Here is a 22,841-nt window from a genome sequence, read left to right on the forward strand (position 1 = left end):
AAGACGAAAACCAACGAACGTCCCTTCTTGGAGCGACCAGCCTTCTCGGAAGGCGATGCGGTCCGGTCTCGCCTTCCCCTCACTACCCAGACCGGACACCAGGTCTCCCATAGCAACTGCGGTCAATAGCAACTAGCGCCCCCGCCAGGCCAGTGCCCTCTGCGCAGGCGCAGAAAGGGGCGGGCAGAAGGCTTCCGCTCGCGCCCAGAGTCCCTCGGAAACAAGGGGCGGTGCCTGCGTGATGGCGTCATGGGGTGAGGTCTCGGGCGGCGGGAAGAGGCGGCGGGAGAATGGAGGCGCAGGAGAGCGGCGGTGGCAGTGGCGAGTGCGGGGCCCAGGACCCTGACCCGGCCCCCAGCAAGGCCCCCGGCAGCGCCGGCCAGTACGAGCTGCCGTGGTGAGGATCCAGGCCATCAACGATGGGTTCTCTGGACATGTGGGTGGGCGAGTGGCGGGCCGTGTGTCCCGGGGTAACCCAGGGGCGGGAGCTCATTTGGGGGTCACCTGAGCGGAGCAGGAGGCCCCGGGGTGGTGTCCAGTAGCTTATTATTTGAAGAAGGCAAGGGATGTGGGTCGCTAAGCCCAGCTGGGGTGGAGAGTGACCAGTCTGTACTCTGGAAGCGGGGTCTTGGTCAGAACAATGCTAATTGTGATAATAGCCGCCCGCTGCGACCACCCACTGGGCACCAGGCGCTGTGCCAGCCGCGACTCTGATGGTCGCTCGGCGGGAAGTGTCGGACGCAGATTCGGAATCGGGATGGTGTGAAGGCACCCGCCTGTTTTCCGTGGCTTGCTCACTTTAAACATCAGCATCCTGGGCAGCTGGGAGGAAAGGTGACGTGGGGAGTCACCTGCCAACTGGCGCAGGTGTAGGGCAGGCTCTCCACTCGGTTCCCACTCCCTGTGCGCACCTCTCGGAACTCTCCACTGGGCGTGGGAATGGTTTCCTCCCTGTCCGCTGCGTATTCCCATCCCTCCAGCCCACCCCTCTTCTTGGCGAGAGCAGATACCTAAACGAAGGGCAGTATAGCTTACTGGAATATCTACGCTGCGCTATCCAGTCCCCCCGCCTCTAGCCACATGAGTCTGGTGCTAGTGCGAATTGAGATGGGCTCGTAAGTATACGATACACACCGTATTTCAAGGACTTAGTTTTAAAAAAACTCATTAGTAATTTTTATATTGATTACATGTTGAAAATGATAATGTTTTGAATATATTAGGTTCTCTAAATTATATTAGTAAAATAACTTCACCCATTTTCTTTTTACCTTTTTAAATGTGACTACGAGAAAGTTTAAGATTACATATGTGGTTTGCATTATAATTTTCACACACGACCCTGTTTTAGATGCTTAAGATACTTCAGTGTGCAAAACAAATTCTGTTGTCACAGAGCTTACATTTGATAGAGAAAGACAAAGTAAAAAATAAACAAGTAGACATATAATATATTTGATGGTGACAGCTTCTGTGGAGTAAATCGCTATGGTGGTTAGGGAAGGCCTCTGATGAGATGATATTTGAGTAAAGACCTGAATTCAGGGAGGAAGCCATGTGGCCATGGAGGCAGAGAGAGCTTTCAGTCAGGGAGCAGCTATGAAGGTCCTGAAGGAGGAGTATGTTTGCCTTGTTCAAAGTCTAGCTGAGAGGGGCTTCGCTGGTGGCACAGTGGTTAAGAATCCGCCTGCCAATACAGGGGACACGGGTTCAAGCCCTGGTCCGGCCAATACAGGGGACACAGGTTCAAGCCCTGGTCCGGGAAGATCCCACATGCCGCGGAGCAACTAAGCCCGTGCGCCACGACTACTGAGCCTGCGCTCTAGGGCTCGCGAGCCACAACTACTGAGGCCGCGTGCCACAACTACTGAAGCCCGTGCGCCTAGAGCCCATGCTCTGCAACAAGAGAAGCCACTGCAATGAGAAGCCCATGGACCACAACGAAGAGTAGCCCCCCGCTCGCCGCAACTAGAGAAAGCCCGTGCACAGCAACGAAGACCCAATGCAGCCAAAAATAAATAAATAAAATAAATTTATTAAAACAGAAGAAAATCTAGCTGAGATTTCAGCTCCAAACATTCCCAGGTGGCGATTCCTCCCTCCTCTGGGCTTCCACAGCCCGTGGTTTTTATAAGCAGTTTAGCATTGTAGTGGGATTTGCCAAGCTGTATCTCCCCTCTAGTGGGAAAGCCCTTGAGAGCAAGAACTATGTTTTGCTCATGTCTGCACCTTCTACCTTCCTCCCGTTGAGTGTGCTAACTCCTTAGACACCGCTTGGCACCCGGAGGGGGCTGAGTATGAAGAATGAATGAGGAGGAACAAGAACGCTCCATCTGCTGACCTTGGAGGAGAGCTGTCCCTTTGTTTTCTGCAGTATGTGGCAAAAAAGCTTTGCATGCAGCTCCTTCTGGTGCAAAACCAGTACCTGGAGGGCGTACAAGCTAAGAGTAAACCAGGGAGTATAATAAAGGGCAGAGGAAGTCCTGATGGTCAAATCATTGCAGATCTACTTCCACTTCTATTCTCAGAGCCAGAGAAAGTCACTTTCTTTCATAGCATAGCTTGCTTAGTAGAAGAAGTATTGGTCTGAAAAGGCCACTAGGCTGTCCAGTCCACACAGCCTAATAGGATCACAGGATAGGCCTGCGGTTTCTGTCTAGTCAGCCGTGCTGGGCACCTGGCACAAGTCTGCAGACACTGGCAGGTAAGGGATGAGAAGGGGGCCCAGTTGCATCCATGTCTGTCAGAGCAAATGATGTCAGTGCCGCGTGCGCTGGACCTCTGTTGTGATGGGCAGACTGTGTGGCCACACAGTGTCACATTTCTCCAGATGGCCTGCTCTGGCCCTTCTCCAGCACCAGCAGGTGTTTCTCTGCTGTGGCGGGTTTGAAGTCTTGGGTGCACAATTCTCATGCGCTTGACTTTTCAAATGGCACTCGGGCATCTCTTTAAATTTAAAACCTGCAACCATTTGATGTATTTTTATTGAATGTATATCATCTTCTGACAAAGCTCCCAGAATTGCCCTTTAGTGCTTTCTTTTGGGTAGCGTGAAAATAGCCGTGTCAACATCTTTATGCATTTTCTTAAAAACAGGGTTGAAAAATACAGACCAGTAAAGCTGAATGAGATTGTCGGGAATGAAGACACTGTGAGCAGACTGGAGGTGAGTTTTTAAAAGAGGATGTTGCATCTCATTATTGTGACTTTGATAAGCTCGAGGCATTTGGAGGAAGACAGCCAAGATAGCGAGCTGGGGGCTGGCCACAAATCCAGAAGAATTAAGGGAATGGGAGATGTTCAGTTTGGAGAGGAATCTAGAAGACAGGGTGGGTAACTTCAGATGTTTGAAGGACTGGCTCATTGGAGAGGGCTTATCAGACTTGTTCTGTATTCTTCAAGAGCAAAGGTGGCAAACTTTGTCTGTAAAAGCCGCTGAATAGATATTTTAGGCTTTGCAAACCATATAAAATCTTTGTCAAATATTCTCTGTATTTTTTTTTGGCCGTGCCGCGTGTGCAGTTCGTGGGATCTTAGTTCCCTGACCAGGGATCGAACCCGCGCCCCCTGCAGTGGAAGCGCAGTCTTAACCACTGGACCCCCAGGGGAAGTCCCTTTGTTTATTTTTTAAACAACCCTTTAAAAATGTGAAAACCATTCTTAGCTAGGGAGCTTATAAAAACGGGTCTCAGGGTGGACCACCCCCACTCCCCCCACCTTCCTCTCCATCATAATTGCTAAGCCCTGCCTAAAGCGACTAAGTGACAAGGCAGCAGACTTCAGGATGACACAAACCGGGAGCAAGCAGAAACATTCAGCAGTAGAGCAAGCTTTGAATTCCCAGCCCTAGAGGTCTTTAGGCAGAATCTAGAAGCCCAGCTATTTGAGACATGACAGAGGCGGTCTCTGCAGTAACTGGGGCTTAGACTTCAATAGCTACCAAGGTTATTTATTTATTTTATAGACTTATTCATTTGGCAAATATTTGAATATCTTCTCTGGGCTAGTTACGGTGTGGTTTTAGGAACCGTTGATAAAATGGTGAACAGACTAGACCTGAGCCCAGCTCTGCGTGGGATTTACACTCGAACCGGGGCAGCATTAAAGTCGGCAGGCCATGTGATAAGCACTCTGCCAGGGGACGTACAGGGGCTGTGGGGGCATGTGGGTTAGTTCAGGGAAGAGTTAACCTGCTTACAGAGTCCTAATTCCCAAATGGAAGAAGTGACACCAAAGCTAAGTGAGTGGGAGTCAGCCAGACTTGGGGGGTCGGGGGTGGAGAGAGGGGAGGAAGCAGGAACAGCATGTGCAAAGGCCCGGAGGTGAGAGAGAACATGGCTTATTCTACGGGGGGTGGGGGAATGCCATCTGAGTGGAATACAGAGTAGTGCTTTCCCGACATGAATGGCATACGAATCGCCTGGGGATGTTGTCAAAATGCAGGTTCTGATCTGGTAGTTCTGGAGTGGGGTCAGAGAGTCTGCATTTCTGACATGCTCCCAGGAGGTGCCGATGCTGCTGGTCTGTGGAGCCCAAGTAACGAGGCTGTAGAGCACGTGTACTGGGGGGGTGGGAGGGGTGAGCTGGTGAGGTGGGCAGGGCCTCGCAAGCCAGGTTTAAGGGTTTGGGTCATCCAAGAGTTCCAGTCAGGTAAAAGTGTTTTCAGAGATGTGTATTTTAGAAAATTGGTTATGTTACCGTATGGGAAATGGATTGGAGTGGGGCAAGATTAGAGGCAAGGAGAGGTAATGGGCTAAGAAGAATCTAAAAAAGAGTAGATATATGTATATGTATAACTGATTCACTTTGCTGTACACCTGAAACTAACACAACATTGTAAATCAACTATACTCCAATAAAAATTTAAAAAAATAATAATAATAATTTTTAAAAAAGAGGTCATGGGCTAAGAAAGTGGCAGTGGGCTGAAGAGAAGGACGTGGTCTCCAGATAAAGGAGAAAGAGGGGCCCAGCCTTTGTCATTGAGGGGCTGCATGGGGTGAGGGAGAAGGCCAGTCAAGGATGACGGTGACCTCCAGGTTCCTGGTGTGGGCGGGAGGGTTGATGCCGTTGACAGTCCCCGGAAGGGGAAACATGGGGGGGCCTCAGGTTTATAGGGGAAAGTGTTGAATTCAGTTTTGAATGTGTTGACCTGAGTGTTCCACGGGGCATCCACATGGAACAGTTTGTAGCCATGTTTGCTACACGGGCCTGTGTGGTTGGGGAGACCTGGCTCCTCAAGTTTGCAGATGAACCAATTTTAACGAGCATTTCTTCCTTCAGGTCTTTGCAAGAGAAGGGAATGTGCCCAATATCATCATTGCTGTGAGTACTGGGTCCTGGCCCTGTCGGACGTCTTGGAGTCTGGTTTTCGGCCCCTCTGAAGCACTTTCTCATGTACAGAGCTTCCTCCTCAGAGAAGCCCATGATCACCAGAGCCCATACCATTCCCACCTCCCACTGGTCAGGCCTGCGGGTTGGTTGCCGTATTGATCTGGTGTGTGCTATGGGTTGGGGTCGGGTTGGGAGGGTTCTAGGCGGGGGGTGAGCGCAAACAGTGGTGAGCAGTAAATTGGGAGTTCTCGTTACGTTCGTTCTGTTGGCTTGAAGCACTTACTGGAGATCTCATTCCTAGGGCCCCCCAGGAACCGGCAAAACTACCAGCATCCTGTGTTTGGCACGAGCCCTGCTGGGTCCGGCCTTCAAGGATGCCGTTTTGGAGCTCAATGCCTCAAATGACAGGTACACCTGGGAGTTAGGCCTGAAGGGTGGCGAGTGTTTTACATTTTGAGCTGTCATAGAAACAACCTTTTTTCAGGTCTCTGTAGCACTTATAGAGCTTGTTTTGCTGTTTGTGTTTTCCTTTAATCTTTCCAATGAAAGAGAATGGGGATTGCTGGATTGTTGATGTGGCATCGTAAGCATTTGACTTATTGGTTTAGTTTTTTTTTTTTTAATGGAGATTTTAAAAATTACTTCTAATTGTGCTGAAATACACATCGCATAAAATTTACCATCTTGGGACTTCCCTGCCGGCGCAGTGGCTAAGAATCCGCCTGCCAATGCAGGGGACACGGGTTCAAGCCCTGGTCCGGGAAGATCCCACATGCCGCGGAGCAACTAAGCCCGTGCGCCACAACTACTGAGCCTGCGCTCTAGAGCCCAGGAGCCACAACTACTGAGCCCACGTGCCACAACTACTGAAGCCCGCACGCCTAGAGCCCGTGCTCTGCAACAAGAGAAGCCACCGCAATGAGAAGCCTGCCTGCCGCAACGAAGAGTAGTCCCCGTTCATTGCAACTAGAGAAAGCCCGCACGCAGTGATGAAGACCCAACACAGCCAAAAATAAATAAATTAAATAAATAAATTTATTTAAAAAAAAAAAATTTACCATCTTAACCATCTTTAAGTGTACAGTTCAGTGGCGTTGGGTACATTCACATTATTGTGCAACAGATCTCCAGAAATGTTTTCTTCTTCCCAAACGGAAACTCTATACCCATTAAACAACAACTCTCCATTCCCCTCCCCCAGCCTCTGGAACCCACCATGTGACTTTCTGTCTCTATGAATTGACTATTCTAGGAACCACACACAAGTAGAATCATACAGCATTTGTGCTTTTGTGACTGGCTTATTTCACGCATATTTCAGGTTCCTCCATGTTGTAGCACGTGTCAGAATGTCCTTCCTTTTTCAGGCTGAATGATATATACCACTATGTTTTGTTTATCCATTCAGCTGACAAGGGACACTTGCGCTGCTTTCATCTTTTGAATATTATGAACTGTGAATAATACTGCTATGAGCAGGGGTGCACACATATCTATTCGAGACCCCGCTTTCAATTCTTTCAGATATAGACTCAGAAATGGAATCACTGGATTATTTGGTAATTCTATGTTTCAATTTTTGAGGGACCACCGTACTGTTTTCCATAGTGGCTGCACCATTTTACATTCCCATCGACAGCACACAAGGGCTCCCTTTTCTTCACATCCTCACCAACACTTGTTATTTTCTGTTGTTGTTAGTAACCATCCTAATGGAGGTGGGCTGCTGGTTTACTTTTTTTTTTTTAATTTATTTTTGGCTGAGTTGGGTCTTCGTTGCTACACGCCGGCTTTCTCTAGTCACATCGAGCGGAGGCTACTCTTCGTTGCGGTGCGTGGGCTTCTCACTGCGGTGGCTTCTCTTGTTGCAGAGCATGGGCTCTAGAGCGCAGGCTCAGTAGTTGTGGCGCACGGGCTTAGTTGCTCTGCGGCACGTGGCATCTTCCCGGACCAGGGATCGAACCTGTGTCCCCTGCATTGGCAGGCGGATTCTTAACCACTGAGCCACGAGGGAAGTCCCTACTACTTTTATTATTTTTTTTAACATTAAATTTACCATCTTAACCTTTTTGTTTTTATTAATTAATTAGTTTATTTATTTATTTTCGGCCGCACAGCGCGGCTTGTGGGATCTTAGTGCCCCAACCAGGGATTGAACCCCCGCCCACGGCAGTGAGAGAGCCGAGTCCTAACCACTGGACTGCCAGGGAACTCCCCCAGTTTACTTTTTAGACATGGGTTAGTAGAGGATTATGAAATGAGGACCTGTTGAACAAAATGTCTGCAAAGTCTGCCTTTGGTTGTTCCCTGAGGACGTGGTTCTCTACTCTGCAGCATTTTCCTGGTTTTGATGATGTACACAGACCTGAAACGGGCTCTGTCCTGTGAATGCAACTAACAGCTAGCTCCTCGGCTGCCATGAACACGCCTGCAGTCGAGCCGCTTTGTAAATGCCGATTCCAGATAGCAGATACCAACAGAAAACTTTGAAAACTTTGGTGGCTGTTAATTTTGTTGAAGAGAGAATGGCCCATAATTGCAAATATTTTCGATTTTAGATTTATTAGAGGGATCCATACAATGGCTTTTTTTGGTTCCTTTATCATCTGTTTCCTTCCAGGAACCTTATTATACACACCTGCCTTCAGCTTTTGATCACTTACAAACTGTACCCTGTAAATGTGGGTGTTCGAATATCATCAAAGATGAACGAATACTGTCACACGTTCTTTTTTTTTTTAATACAGTTATTTATTTATTTATTGGCTGTGTTGGGTCTTCGTTGCTGCTCTCAGGCTTTCTCTAGTTGCGGCAAGCGGGGGCTACTCTTCATTGTGGCACTCGGGCTTCTCATTGCAGTGGCTTCTCTTATGGAGCATGGGCTCTAGGCTCACAGGCTTCAGTAGTTGTGGCACGCAGGCTCAGTAGTTGTGGCTTGAGGGCTTAGTTGCTTCACGACATGTGGGATCTTCCCAGACCAGAGCTCGAACCTGTGTCCCCTGCATTGGCAGGCAGATTCTTAACCATTGTGCCACCAGGGAAGTTCTGTCACATGTTCTTTTAGCAAAACAGGATGGTCCAAGTTCTTGTCATAAGACATTGGGGAGCTAAGTCCTTCCTGTTGAGTGACTAACTGGGTGAAAATATGTTTAGTTTTTGTCCTTAGAAATATGTTCATGCCTTGATTCTTAAGTTTGAGAAAATTCATGGAGGATTTTGGCATCTGAAGACTTGTAGTCTGAAATTTTGTTTATGTGATCAATTTCACCATCATCATCAGAGTCTAGAATCCTGCTGTCTCTCTGCTTCATTTTCTGACTTGTCTAATAATGATGAAACATCTTCCGCTGTCATTTCTTTTCTCTGACATTATGGGTAGAAAATGAAAAATTTTGAATTTTTGGCTGTGGTCAATGAAAGCTTTCAGATAGTGTATCTGAACTACTTTTGTATCTTCCAGAAAGATAATGTAGTACCTCACGAAACAATAAAAAACTGAAGGATGAGGCAGTAGTAACAGTTTTTCCGAATATTGCATCGATCTTCTAAGCATTTCCATCATTCTTTCATTTTATTATTTTAGTCTTTTTTAGCATAGTTGGGAATAATTGATGAGTAATGATGAAATAAGTACTAGGATGATGAAGTAGCAAACATTTTAAGATATAGGAAGTGTAAGATTACTGAGACCCCCAAAATGTATCTTAGATTATAAAGAGTCCAATGGACCCATATGATAATTGCAAGATAAAATGAGTTTCATTCTGTTTTTAAAAAGTAAGTAAATGTTTTCCTTTGTTCTTCTGAAGACCTCCAAGAAGGAATAAAAGTAATGAATGACAAGCCTTATAAATAGTTAGATTGCCCAAAAAGAAACTGAAAAACTAAAGTTGGGTCCATGATGGTGTCCTGAGGGTTAAAAGTCCCCGTGAAGGTGAGTGAATTGGTCTCAGAAGGTGACAATAATATTGTGGCTCATTGTTTCAGGGGCATTGACGTCGTGAGGAACAAAATCAAAATGTTTGCCCAACAGAAAGTCACCCTTCCCAAAGGGCGACACAAGATCATCATCCTGGATGAAGCAGACAGGTAGAGTGCTTTGCCAAGAATTTTTTACCTTGATCTCTAAGTCTTTTATCTGTCTGTATTAAATCAGGAGGAAAAGCTCTCACCTTTGCACTTCTGTGACAGATTTGCTTATCACATCTTGAAGAGAAATTTAATAGAGGCCTGAGCCTTAAACCTGATCTTAATTAAGTAACTTACAAACATTTGTCTAAGACAGTTAATGTGTTTGTTCCAGCATCACTTACATGCATAATTTAAATGATTTTTTTAAATTGTGGTGAAATATATCTAACAGAAAATTTACCATTTCAACCATTTTAAAGTGTACCATTCAGCGGCATTTAGTACATTCACAATGTTGTGCAATCATTATCAGTATAAATGAAAAAATGTTAAGTGCCATTTAGAAAAATAACAGTAATTCATGTTCTTTGAAGAAATTTTTAAAGATATGGGTAATTTCTTGCTTTATTTTATCTCCTGTTTTTCTACACTGTGCATTTTTACATAGTTGAGATGATAATTATAATTTTTGTATCCTGGTTTTGCCTTTTAACGTGAAGAGCAGAGTTGCATGTTATTATAATCTTGTTGTGAACATAGGTTTTAATTGCTGTATTCTGTTGCATTCTGTTCCATAGTGGGGACACACCTTAACCATTTTACTGTAATATTATTTACAGCAGTAATAGCCGCTAACATTTATCTAGCACGTATCTGTAAGCATTTGCATTATGCCAGGTGCTCTGCTACACACTTTACGTGTTATTGTTTTATTTAATTGTCATAACAACCCTCTGAGGTGGGCAGTAGCATTATCTCCTTATAGGCGATGACATTGAGGCTCAGATAATTTGCCTAAAGGTCCCACAGGAGTGGATGAAGGAGCTTTGAGGTGAGCCCAGGCAGCCTGCCTGCAGGGCCTCTGCTCTGTCCGCGTGCAGCCTGTCTGCGTGAGACCTGCACGGGGTCCCGGAGAGAGACTGAGCATGCCCAATCAGGAGTGTAGGCTTCCCAGGGTCCGTAGGAGGGGATTTGTGTCCCGTGGACCTTGGGTCCCAGCTGCAAACCGCCCCTTGTGTTTTTCTTCTCAGCATGACTGATGGAGCCCAGCAAGCCTTGAGGAGAACCATGGAAATCTACTCTAAAACGACCCGCTTCGCTCTTGCTTGTAATGCTTCGGATAAAATCATAGGTGAGGGTCGGCTCTGCGTGGCTCGGGGTCCACGTGCCGTTCACGTTGGCTCTTTAGCCGCAGAAGAGAAGGGGCTTTTTGATCACCTGCCGTGGCCTGAGCACTGTATAATCCGCTTTCTCATTTAATCTTATATAATTCTATGCGGAGGTATTATTAGCTCCACCTTAGATATGAAAAAAACATGGAGCTCAGAGAGGTTGAATAGTTTGCCCAAAGTCTCACAGCAAGCCGAAGAGCTGGGATTGGAACCCCAGGTCTGTCTGACTCTTGCATCACAGGCACACGTGATGTTTTGGTATCCTGTGTGCAGTGTCACGGTCATGGCCCCTGTGCAGACGTGCTCCTGCGCTTTCTGTGTGTCCGGAGCACTTGGCACACAGTGTGTCTGCACGCTGGGTTTTGTCATTACCAGGAGCTGCCTCCCCTGCGAAAGCTCACACGCTCATCTTCCTGACCTGGCGTTGGTCATTCCAGCCCCCTGCCTCCCTCCCTCCTTCCCTTCCAGCAGTCTGTCTTCTTCCTCACCGCTTTGAGCCCTCCCGCCTCAGTGTCTCAACTTCCTGCCGGTTTCACGTCCTTCCCTTTCTGATACAGACTGCGAGCACAGTCCAGCTTTTTTTCCCTCTCTCTCTGACCATTTCTCACAGCTCTCTTGTCCCTCTGTCCTTGCCTCACATCCGCCCTGCTAACCCCCAGCCTGTGTAAGCTCAGCCGTCTGGCTCCTCCTTCTCCACCCAGACAAGTGTGGTACCAACCATGATGCCCCCCACAGAGTCATTGTCTCCAGCCCCAGTGGGCTTGTGTCCCTTGACCTTCCCCAGGTCATGAATCTGTTCCACAAACATCTACTCTGTTCTTAGTAGGTGTCAGGCACCGGGCTAGTGCAGAGCAGACAGAGTTTAACAAGAAACGTTCTCTATCTTCAAGACACCCACGGTGCAGTGGAGGAAACTGTGCTAAAAGGTCTTGATTTATGGCCGTGTTTGTTGCTTGTCTCCTTACCAGTGGTAGGACCGGTCTGGGAGGGCAGGAGCCGTGTTATACTTAAAGAACTGCCCCCACCCCCCAGTGCATTTTTTTTTAATTTAAATTTTTATTATAAATTTTATTGTAAAAGTGAAATGAACAATATCCTAGAAGTCAAAATGCTACCTACAGTTAATGGCAAGAGTAGGGAAACTACAGAGTCCAGGTTTTACCAAATAATGTTCAACTTTCCAGATCAGCAGCTTAACTGGAAACAACATGAACTTTGTAAGCAAACAGATTTCACATCAAATCCCTGCTCCCCTAACTAACAACTGAGTCAAACAAGGTAGCTGTGCTATCTTTTTTTTTTTAAACATCTTTATTGGAGTATATAATTGCTTTACAATGTTGTGTTAGTTTCTGCTGTATAAGAAAGTGAATTGGCTATATGTATACATATATCCCCATATCCCCTCCCTCTTGCCTCTCCCTCCCACCCTCTCTATCGCACCCCTCTAGGTGGTCACAAAGTACGGAGCTGATCTCCCTGTGCTATGCAGCTGCTTCCCACTAGCTATCTATTTTACATTTGGTAGTGTATATATGTCAATGCTACTCTCTCACTTTGTCCCAGCTTCCCCTTCCCCTTCCCCGTGTCCTCAAGTCCATTCTCTACGTCTGCGTCTTTATTCCTGTCCTGCCCCTAGGTTCATCAGAACCATTTTTTTTTTAGATTCCATATATATGTGTTAGCATACAGTATTTGTTTTTCTCTTTCTGACTTACTTCACTCTCTATGACAGACCCTAGGTCCATCCATCTTACTCCAAATAACTCAATTTCGTTTCTTTTTATGGTTGAGTAATATTCCATTGTATATATGTGCCACATCTTTATCCATTCATCTGTCATTGGACACTTAGGTTGCTTCCATGTCCTGGCTATTGTAAATAGTGCTGCAGTGAACGTTGCGGTACATGACTCTTTTTGAATTATGGTTTTCTCAGGGTATATGCCCAGTAGTGGGATTTCTGGGTTATATGGTCGTTCTATTTTTAGTTTTTTAAGGAACCTCCATACTGTTTTCCGTAGTGGCTGTATCAATTTACATTCCCACCAACAGTGCAAGAGGATTCCCTTTACTCCACACCCTCTCCGCGTTTATTGTTTGTAGATTTTTTGATGATGGCCATTCTGACCGGTGTAAGGTGATACCTCATTGTAGTTTTGATTTGCATTTCTCTAATGATTAGTGATGTAGAGCATCCTTTCATGTGTTTGTTGGCAATCTGTATATCTTCTTTGGAGAAATGTCTGTTTAGGTCTTCTGCCCCTTTTTGGATTGGGTTGTTTGTTTTTTTGATATTGAGCTGCATGAGCTGCTTGTATATTTTGGAGATTAATCCTTTGTCAGTTGCTTCGTTTGCAAATATTTTCTCCCAGTCTGAGGGTTGTCTTTTCGTCTTGTTTATGGTTTCCTTTGCTGTGCAAAAGCTTTTAAGTTTCATTAGGTCCCATTTGTTTATTTTTGTTTTTATTTTCATTTCTGTAGGAGGTGGGTCAAAAAGGATCTTGCTGTGATTTATGCCATAGAGTGTTCTGCCTATGTTTTCCTCTATGAGTTTTATAGTGTCTGGCCTCACGTTTAGGTCTTTAATCCATTTTGAGTTTATTTTTGTGTATGGTGTTAGGGAGTGTTCTAATTTCATTCTTTTACATGTAGCTGTCCAGTTTTCCCAGTGCCACTTATTGAAGAGGCTGTCTTTTCTCCATTGTATATTCTTGCCTCCTTTATCAAAGATAAGGTGACCATATGTGCATGGGTTTATCTCTGGGCTTTCTATCCTGTTCCATTGCTCTAGATTTCTTTTTTTGTGACAGTACCATACTGTCTTGATTACTGTGGCTTTGTAGAATAGTCTGAAGTCTGGGAGCCTGATTCCTCCAGCTCCATTTTTCTTTCTCAAGATTGCTTTGGCTATTTGAGGTCTTTTGTGTTTCCATACAAATTGTGAAATTTTTTGTTGTAGTTCTGTGAAAAATGCCATTGGTAGTTTGATAGGGATTGCATTGAATCTGTAGGTTGCTTTGGGTAGTATAGTCATTTTCACAATGTTGATTCTTCCAATCCAAGAACATAGTATATCTTTCCATCTGTTTGTATTATCATTTATTTCTTTCATCAGTGTCTTATAGTTTTCTGCATACAGGTCTTTTGTCTCCTTAGGTAGGTTCATTCCTAGGTATTTTATTCTTTTTGTTGCAGTGGTAAATGGGAGTGTCCTTAATTTCTCTTTCTGATTTTTCATCATTAGTGTGTAGGAATGCAAGAGATTTCTGTTCATTAATTTTGTATCCTGCTACTTTACCAAATTCATTGAGTAGCTCTAGTAGTTTTCTGGTAGCATCTTTAGGATCCTCTATGCATAGTATTATGTCATCTGCAAACAGTGACAGTTTTACTTCTTCTTTTCCAATTTGGATTCCTTTTATTTCTTTTTCTTCTCTGACTGCTGTGGCTAAAACTTCCAAAACTATGTTGAATAATAGTGGTGAGGGTGGGCAGCCTTGTCTTGTTCCTGATCTTAGAGGAAATGGTTTCAGTTTTTCACCATTGAGAATGACGTTGGCTGTGGGTTTGTCATATATGGCCTTTATTATGTTGAGGTAGGTTCCCTGTATGCCTACTTTCTGGAGAGTTTTGATCATAAATCGATGTTGAGTTTTGTCAAAAGCTTTTTCTTCATCTATTGAGATTATCATATGGTTTTTCTCTTTCAATTTGTTAGTATGGTGTATCACATTGATTGATTTGCATATATTGAAGAATCCTTGCATTCCTGAGATAAACCCCACTTGATCATGGTGTATGATCCTTTTAATGTGCTGTTGGATTCTGTTTGCTCGTATTTTGTTGAGGATTTTTGCATCTATGGTCATCAGTGATATTGGCCCGTAGTTTTCTTTCTTTGTGACATCTTTGTCTGGTTTTGGTATCAGGGTGATGGTGGCCTCGTAGAATGAGTTTGGGAGTGTTCCTCCCTCTGCTGTATCTTGGAAGAGTTTGAGAAGGATGGGTGTTAGCTCTTCTCTAAATGTTTGATAGAATTCGCCTGTGAAGCCGTCCCCCCAGTGCATTTTGCACAGGGCTCTGCGTGGATGAGTCTGTGTAGAGATTAGAAACTGCAGTTATTGGTGGAGAAAGGTCTGACCCTCGCTTTTCATGAAATTAATTTTTCTGGTATATATAGATAGCATTCTGATTATTTTTTAATTTCTAAAGGGATATAAGAACCATGTAGACCAAATCTCTAAAGAAACGTATTGCTTAGCTTTAGAGGAAATGGTTCATGATTAAATCACTGCAGAGATGATTTTTGAAACTGTCAGTAACAACCTCACCTTAGCTCCTGGAGTTATACCAGTTAAGGGAGAGCCCTGCTTTCTTGGAGGAAGGCTATGCCTGCTTTATTCTGACGTGTATCTGAATTCGCAGCTTTTGGTACTTCTCCAAAGAGAAAAATCTATGAAAAATCTATGAGTTTGCATATTAATTGCTTTTAGATAAGAATTCCATTGTGGCTTTTCTGTTTCGTTTTGTTTGTTTGTTTGTTTGTTTTACTTTTTGGCCGCGCCAGGCCGCATGGCACGTGGGATCCTAGTTCCCCGACCAGGAATCGAACCCATGTCCCCCTCATTGGAAGTGCGGAGTCCTAACCACTGGACCACCAGGGAAGTCCCAAGAACTCCCGTTTCTAATTGGTCTTTCTCTTGTCTGTGCTGATAAGCCAAATATGTAAATAAGGTTCTGTCATGAATCTTCCAGATTTCAGATAAATTGAAATGAACTCTTAGGAAAGCTGTTCTTTGAAACGTCTCATCCATTGGACAGATGTTGAGCACAGTATTTTATGTGCACAGCATCTCCTCTGCCCAAGGCACAGTGGAGGCTACACCTGTATGAGGCTCTGTCCCTGCCCATCAGGGGCTCACACAAGGCGGGGGGTGCGTCCCAAAGCCAGCAAGCCCTGAGCCATCTCAGGTCCTCCCTTGTCTGCTCACCACCGCAGCCAGCCCCTCACCAGAATCAGATCCAAGGTCATCCCATCTCCCCAGTGTCTTGAGCCCCTACCCCTCCTTCCCTCACTCTAGGTCTGGCCTCAGTTTCTCCCCTTCACTGGTGCAGTGTCCCTGCAGCTTCTCTGCACCTGAGTCACCAGCTGGCTGCCGGGGTCTTCTCAGCACAGGTCTGACCCTGCCACTCCCCCACTGAACCCTTCAGTGGTCCCTCATTGCCCACACAGCCACGCCCGCCCCCATCCTAGCACACAGGAGCCCATTACCTGCAGCCTCATCTCCTTCTACCCTGTGTGATGCGGCCGCACAGTGCCTCGCGGTTCCCCAAAGCCCCTGTGCCCTTTCATCACTCTTGCCTTTGAATGTGCTGTTCCTTTTGCCTTTCCGGCCTGGAAAGCTCGTCCCTAAAGGCCCAGCTCAGAACTCACCTGCACCGAGCTGATCGCTCTCTGGCTGGGCTCCTGGAGCCGTTCCTATAAACCTCTTCCATGGCCGCGTCCCAGGGTGTGGGAACTTCCCTGTTGATGTTCACTCCTCTATCCCGGCAAACCTGAGCTCTGAGGGGCCAGGGCCTGGTCGTGGTATTCGTCCGCTGCATCCCTGGGGGAGGTAACTGGTTTCCTTAATGCAAGTAAACTAACAGGAACATGTTCCTTGAAAGTGTATGTGAGAGCAAAGGAGGGGCGGTCACTTCAGTCTGGGGTGGTCTGGGCCGGCTCCACGATGAGGGGGGTGGGAGAAGAGCTTTTTCAATGACAGTTGTGATTTAAGTGGGAAGAAGCTGGGAAAGGACATCCTTGGTGGGAAGAGCAGCCAGGAGAGCACAGGTCGATTCTTCCATGGGAGGCACGCGGGCTTAGGAGAGGAGAGACGGGTGAGGTTTGCGGAAGATTTTATGTAGGAGGGTCAGAGGTGGTCTGTACTGTGACCTTGGTGGGCAGTTGAAGGGTTTGCCTGGGCAGGCAGAGGTGACGGATCAGAACATTTTGAGGAAGGCCAGTGGGGCAGCAGAGCAGGACGGATCAGAGAGAGACGCACTCGGGGCTTGGAGGTCATGGAGATGCTATTGTCGTAGTCTGACCTGAAGGTCAGGGATCGCATCCAGAATTCGGCATTCATCCATCTGGTGGTTCTCATGTGCATCAGAATCTCCCGTGGAAGCTTAAAGAAGACACGCAGGTGCCCTATTCTCGCCCCAGACTGGCTGGGTCGTGACCTGCCCAGAAGGGCCCAGACGTACCTCATACACGGAGGTTCAAGAGCCCACCTGGGCCAGCACTCACTCTCCTGTGGGCTGTGGCACGTGGATGTCTCTATCCTAGAGGATCTTTTCCCCTTCTGGAAGCCCTGGCCAGCCAACGTCAGCCTGGGCAGTCCTAGCTGAGGCCACTATTGGTTGATATTTTGAAATTGAGCCCTGTTTGCCAAGCCCCTCTTGAGCACTGTGGGGCAGGGGTTGTGGTGCCAGCATGGCCGGGCCACGTGGCTCGTGCGGCTGCTTCCGAGTAACTGAAGGACCAACGGGGTCACGCCGTGCTTTGCTGGGGAGCCCGACTCTCTTCCTGTCTCGTCCAGAGCCCATTCAGTCCCGGTGTGCAGTCCTCCGCTACACCAAGCTGACCGACGGCCAGATTCTTGCCAGGCTGCTGAACGTCATCGAGAAGGAGAAGGTGCAGTCCACGGACGATGGCCTGGAAGCCATCCTCTTCACCGCCCAGGGTGACATGAGGCAGGTGCGTGCGCCGCCGCTTGGGCGCCGGCCCCCCGGGCTTGCTGCACCCCTCGTCTGGGGGGAGAGGGGGGCGACTGCTGCCTGGGGATGAGCGTAGCCAGACTGGGGAACGTTGACCCGATACACTGGTGGGGCCTCGGGCCAGTGGGGAGCAGGCCTGCAAGTGGGGGGGTAAGCTCGGATCCCAAGAGGGGAGATGGGGCGGGCGGAGACTGAAAGTCACCCTGGCCTTGTTTCCGTTCCTCGGCAGGCACTGAACAACTTGCAGTCCACTTTCTCGGGATTCGGCTTCATCAACAGTGAGAATGTGTTCAAGGTAAAAGCTGGCGTGGGCATCACAGTTGAGAGCGTCGTTTACCTGCCGGGGCCAGCAGAGGAGGGCGGGTGGGCGGTGTTGGGAGGAGGGGCACAGACTCACCCCCGGGGAGCAGGGAGGGGAGCACGTCCTGCTCCCCCCGCCACCGCGCAGAGCAGGAGGGGCTGGGCTGCGGCACGGTGTGCGTGGCGGACGCGCCCCGCTGCTGCGGCAGGCCCGGGGCTTCCACGTGCGTCCCGTTTGGTCCTCACACATCCCTGCACGCACATGTTCTCATCATTCTGGGGCTGAGGAAACAGGCCCGAGATCACGCTGAGGCTGGGGGCCGTGTCCAGGGCAAGCCTGTTCCTATTCCAGGTGGGAGATGGGCCCCAAAGACCTCCCAGTTCTTAAGTGGATTCGGAGAGTCCACTGGGCAGGTGATCTTCCCAGTGATGCGAGACAGGTGACTCGTGGCTTTGAAGCTGCCCCTTGAGCGTACATTCCTTCTTGGCTCTTGTGAATTCATCTTGTGTGAGAAATCTGTAATGATGATGTCAGAGGCTTTTCCTCACCGCACTAGGTCGACACCGAAGTCTATTTGGTGACGACTCTGGTGGTGGGAGAGGCATTCCCAAACCTGGTTCTGTTTGCTGGAGAATTCAATGTAAACAGCAAGTGAAGACGGTGGGTACCTAGGTTGCCCAGCCGTGGGTCTGCCAGGGCTCCTCCTCGGATGGTCCCCCTCAGCCCCAGACCGGCCTCTCTCTTCTGTTTGGTCAGGTCTGTGACGAGCCGCACCCCTTGCTGGTGAAGGAGATGATCCAGCACTGTGTGAGCGCCAGTATCGATGAGGCCTACAAGGTGGGTCTCCTCCCCCTTTCCTGACTCGGGGGGGAACCTCTCGCTTCTTGAGCCGGGCAGAGAGGGCGCTCCCTGTGCTGGGGACTTTGCTCCACCTCATTCTTAACGGATGCTAGGAGTTGGGTACCCTCTACAGGTGAGAAAACTGGCTCAGAGGCTAAACTCGTTGCTCTAAACCACACTGCTTAAAAGTAATAGACCTGGAATTCAAAGTCATGCCTTTCTACTCGAATTATATTCTCTGCAAGAGGAATGTGTCCTCCTAGGACATGAGGAAAGAACGGCCCAGTTCCTTGCTTTGTAGAGAAAAGCCATCTTTCTCTCTGTGGAGGGGAGCTGTTCCCCCTCTATCTTCCTGAAGAGCCTGGGAATGGGCGTCCTGGGACCCAGAGCCTGGTCCTATGAGCAGATTCCAGTGGGCATCGTTGGGGTGTAGGTGACCCTCAAGTCCACATGGGGGGCACTGATGTGATCTGAGGCCATTGCTCTGATTGCAGCTGGTTTCCCTCCCCCTGCTGCCACCAAACTAAGCTAGAAGCTGAGTGGGTTTAGGGCAGAGCTTGACCTCTCGTGAAACTGGCGTGCAAGGTGGGGAGACCCAGGCACGTGGCCTGAAGGGCGCCGTCAGATTTATGGACACGGGGCTTCCCCACCCGCTGCGTTTGCCCCGGGGAGCCAAGGACTCCAGACCCTGCAGTTGGGGTGGGGTGAGCGTTGGAAGTGGGGCCTGGGGTTGAGAAGGCAGGAGTCTGAGACCACTGCGGTCATCTCTGCCCTGGTCAGGATTTGTTCAGGCCTAATCGTGCCAGGGGTGTTCATTAGTAAGAGTGGCAGCTCAGAGAGCGTAGCAGACACTCTGGGGTGCTTACTGGGACGATTAAAAAGGCTTTTTAAGAGCCTTGGATAAAGACGTTACAGGGTATGGTGGTAGACCGTCTTGCAGTATGGTTTAAAACATTTGTGATACTATCTCTCTGCCTGCTGGGAAGATCGATCACCCCACATGGCCTAAAGGGTGCGGCCCACCAGCAGGGCCGCTGCGTTGGGCCGATTCTCAGAAGCACTCGTGCTGTCTCAGATGACCTGTCTGCTCCCAGCTGTGTGACGGGCCTGAGACTGGTGTGGGTTTGACCTCACTTCCCCCAGTATCCTTGTTGTTCACAGAGTTACATGGCCTCCGTGTGTTTTCTTTTGTCTAGATCCTTGCTCACCTGTGGCATCTTGGCTATTCCCCAGAAGACATCATTGGCAACATTTTTCGAGTGTGTAAAACCTTCCAAATGGCAGAATACTTGAAACTGGAGTTTATTAAGGTTAGTGAGAGTAGAGCAATGCTTCTCTCGTCAAGAATGTGGGCCACGCTGAGGTTTTATTTTACTCACAGCCCAGGTGCCTGGAAGATGCTTCAGTCAATGGCCGGTCATCCTGGGGGCTGGGGATTTGTTTAAGCCAGTCCTGCCAGGCAGTGACCTAGTGTTCCTTGGAATGGCTCTCTTTATGAGAGAGGTATTTATTTGTTTGTTGTTTAAGTGAGATTAATTGAGGTGTAATTTAAATAGAGTAAAATTCAGCCTCTTGGGTGAGTTCTGTTGACAAGAGCATTCAGTCTTGTAAACACCACTACAATCAAGATATGAACAGCTCTGTAATCTCCCCAGATGTATGGGCCGCTCTGTAGTCAGCTCGTCCCCCTAGCACCTGGAAACCACTGATCTATTTTCTGTTTGGGGGACAGAATTTTCCAGAAGGTCATACAAGTGGAATCAAGCAGAACATAACCTTTTAAGTCTGGCTTCTCTCACTTCACTTAATGCATTTTGGATTTGTTCACGTTGTTGCCTATGTCGGTGGGTCCTTCCTTTTCATTGCTGAGTCGTGTTCCCTTGTGTGGGTGACCCACTGTTGTTCACCAGTTGAAGGACATTTGAGTTTCCAGATTTTGGTGACAATGAATAGAACCACTATAAACATTTGTGTACGTGAACTGGTGTGAACATGAGCCCCAGTTTTCATTTCTCTTGGGTAACTTCCCAGGAGTGAGATTCCTTGGTTGAATGGTAATCAAAGGGTTAACTTTATAGGAAACATCCAAACTTTTCCAAAGTGGCTATAGAATTTTGCCTTTGTATCAGCAATATGTGAGCATTCCAGACGATCCCCCTTCTGGTCAGCACTTGGAATGCTCAGTTGGTCTTTTTTAAGCCATTCTAATAGGTGTATAGTAGTATCTCATTATGGCTTTAATTTGCATTTCCCAATAACTAATGATGTCGAGTACTTTTTCATGTGCTCATTTGACATCCATGATCTTCTTTGAGGAAGTGTCTAAGTCTACCCATTTTTAAATTAGGTTGTTTGTGTTCTTATTACTGCGTTTTGGGAGTTCTTTATATATTCTGGTTGCAAGTCCTCTGTCAGATACGTGTGTTACAAATGTTTTCTCCCAGTCTGGCTTTTTTTTTTTCTTTTTCTTTTTCATTTTCTTAGCAGTACCTGTCAAAGAAATATCAGCATCCTTTTAGGAAATAAATTGAACTTCTCAGAGTTCATTTTCCAGCTGGAGTTCGAGTTCACTGCATCAATTTTGAGCAAACCGTTCGCTTAGAGGTTCAGATTTCAAAAACTAAACTTCCTCCCTCACTTAATAACCAGATTTAAATTTGATTTTTTTTTTTTTTTCAGGAAATTGGATACACTCATATGAAAATAGCGGAAGGTGTGAACTCCCTTCTGCAGATGGCAGGGCTCCTGGCCAGACTTTGTCAGAAGACAATGGCCCCGGTGGCCAGTTAGAGCGGAGAACGCATTCGCTGGGTTATGAGTCCTCGTCACTGACAGGCAGGAGTCACAGCCTTCTGATTTGGAAAAAGTGCTGCCTTGGACGGCCCTGGAGTGCATCTTCCTGGCCGTCACCTTGCTTCCAGTACGTCTCCCCTGCTCCTGGAGCGTTTACCCTCAGCCTCAGACTCGTGGTGGGATGACAGCATGGAAAGGCCCCAGAGACCCTCCAGGGCCCAGTACCCGATCTGTGCACGCGTTGGCATTTTAGTAATAAAACCGTACAGCTTTGTCAGCAGAAAGGTGGCAGTGCAAGGCCGCAAGGAAAGCTGGCTTCCTGTCTCTGTGTATATGCCCCTAGTGTCCTACAGGTAGAAAGGTGATTTCAATAATAGACTGGACAGGCTAATCTCAATTTTTCTAGAAGCCTAGAGGACAATCCCACAGGGTGAGGCAGGGTTTGCTGTAATTTATCAGCTTCTCAGAACAGCCCCGGGCCCTGAGCCCTTCAGAAAGGACTTGGCAAGAATCACGGAGGAGGATGGTGCAGACAGGCAAAGGGGACCCTCCCACCAGGTCGCCTTTTCTGTGCAAACGGGTGTACTCATTTGCTTTAGAGTTTCCCAGTGAATTTTGCATTAATTTGTAGAATTGCTTTTTCTTTTTTGGCAAGGTGTTATTTTTTTCCATGTTTAAAAATTATGAAAAACATCAGTTGTACATAGAGAATGATACTGTGACCTTCCACATACTCACCATCCATCTTAACAATTTTACCAACACGTGGCCAGTCTTGTTTCCTCTGTACCCTACCCCAGCACCAGCGTCCTACCCCACTCCCAGATTGTTCTGAAGCAAATCCCAGGCAGGGTTAGACACGTGTCCAGACCACGTTGTTGAACGGATACAGGAAAGGCTCCAAGGTCACTGGTTCTTTGCGGTTAGGGTTTTGATTAAGAGGGGGAAAAAAAATTAAGGCCCTCAGAAACTGCAGGGTGAAGTTTTACAAAAATACTTTGGCATACCTTCTCAATCTTTTTTTTTTTTTTTTTGTCTGGCGCACAGCTTTCGGGATCTTAGTTCCCCAACCAGGGATCTAACCCAGGCCCCTGCAGTGAACGCGCCAAGTCCTAACCACTGGACCACCAGGGGAATTCCCTACCTTCTCAATCTTATTTTTTGTCTGGAACCTTGGGATCCTTATGAGGCGAAGGGATGCTTGTGCCCATCGTGCAAGTGAGACCCCAGCTTGCCACACTCAGCGACGGCGGGGCAGGACCCCCTCCCGCTGGAGCCTCACTGCAGCCCCACCACACCTGTGCCCATCGTGCGAGACCCCAGCTTGCCACACTCAGCGACGGCGGGGCAGGACCCCCTCCCGCTGGAGCCTCACTGCAGCCCCACCACACCTGTGCCCAGGCCTAAGCTGTCCTGTCCACGTTGTGAGGCCAGGACTGCGGGGTGTGAAGGGACAGGTGGCCAACTGCTGTGTTCTAGATGTTTTTTTCTTCTAATTTCCTAACTTG

The 22,841-nt window shown here is 47.6% G+C and overlaps 1 protein-coding gene across 1 annotated transcript; it reads left to right on the plus strand.

The window, feature by feature from the left end:
• Positions 1-244: 244 nt before the first annotated feature.
• RFC2 (replication factor C subunit 2) lies at positions 245-21,643 on the plus strand. Its single transcript, XM_036827271.1, has 11 exons — positions 245-397; positions 3,097-3,166; positions 5,284-5,325; positions 5,636-5,742; positions 9,322-9,423; positions 10,497-10,597; positions 17,222-17,379; positions 17,629-17,694; positions 18,457-18,537; positions 19,737-19,850; positions 21,220-21,643. Exons 1-11 carry the CDS (start codon positions 291-293, stop codon positions 21,328-21,330), a joined length of 1,059 nt encoding a protein of 352 aa, XP_036683166.1. The 5' UTR covers positions 245-290; the 3' UTR covers positions 21,331-21,643.
• The last annotated feature ends 1,198 nt before the right edge of the window (positions 21,644-22,841 follow it).

This window comes from Balaenoptera musculus, chromosome 15 (genome assembly GCF_009873245.2).
Source record: "Balaenoptera musculus isolate JJ_BM4_2016_0621 chromosome 15, mBalMus1.pri.v3, whole genome shotgun sequence".
NCBI classification, from domain to species: domain Eukaryota; kingdom Metazoa; phylum Chordata; class Mammalia; order Artiodactyla; family Balaenopteridae; genus Balaenoptera; species Balaenoptera musculus.

Bases quoted from the DNA above. Each gene is read 5' to 3' on its own strand.
- RFC2 (XM_036827271.1), top strand. From the start codon at position 291: ATGGAGGCGCAGGAGAGCGGCGGTGGCAGTGGCGAGTGCGGGGCCCAG. The intron at 398-3,096 runs GTGAGGATCCAG...TCTTAAAAACAG, and splicing joins GGCCAGTACGAGCTGCCGTG to GGTTGAAAAATACAGACCAG. The intron at 17,695-18,456 runs GTAAAAGCTGGC...CTGTTTGGTCAG, and splicing joins ACAGTGAGAATGTGTTCAAG to GTCTGTGACGAGCCGCACCC.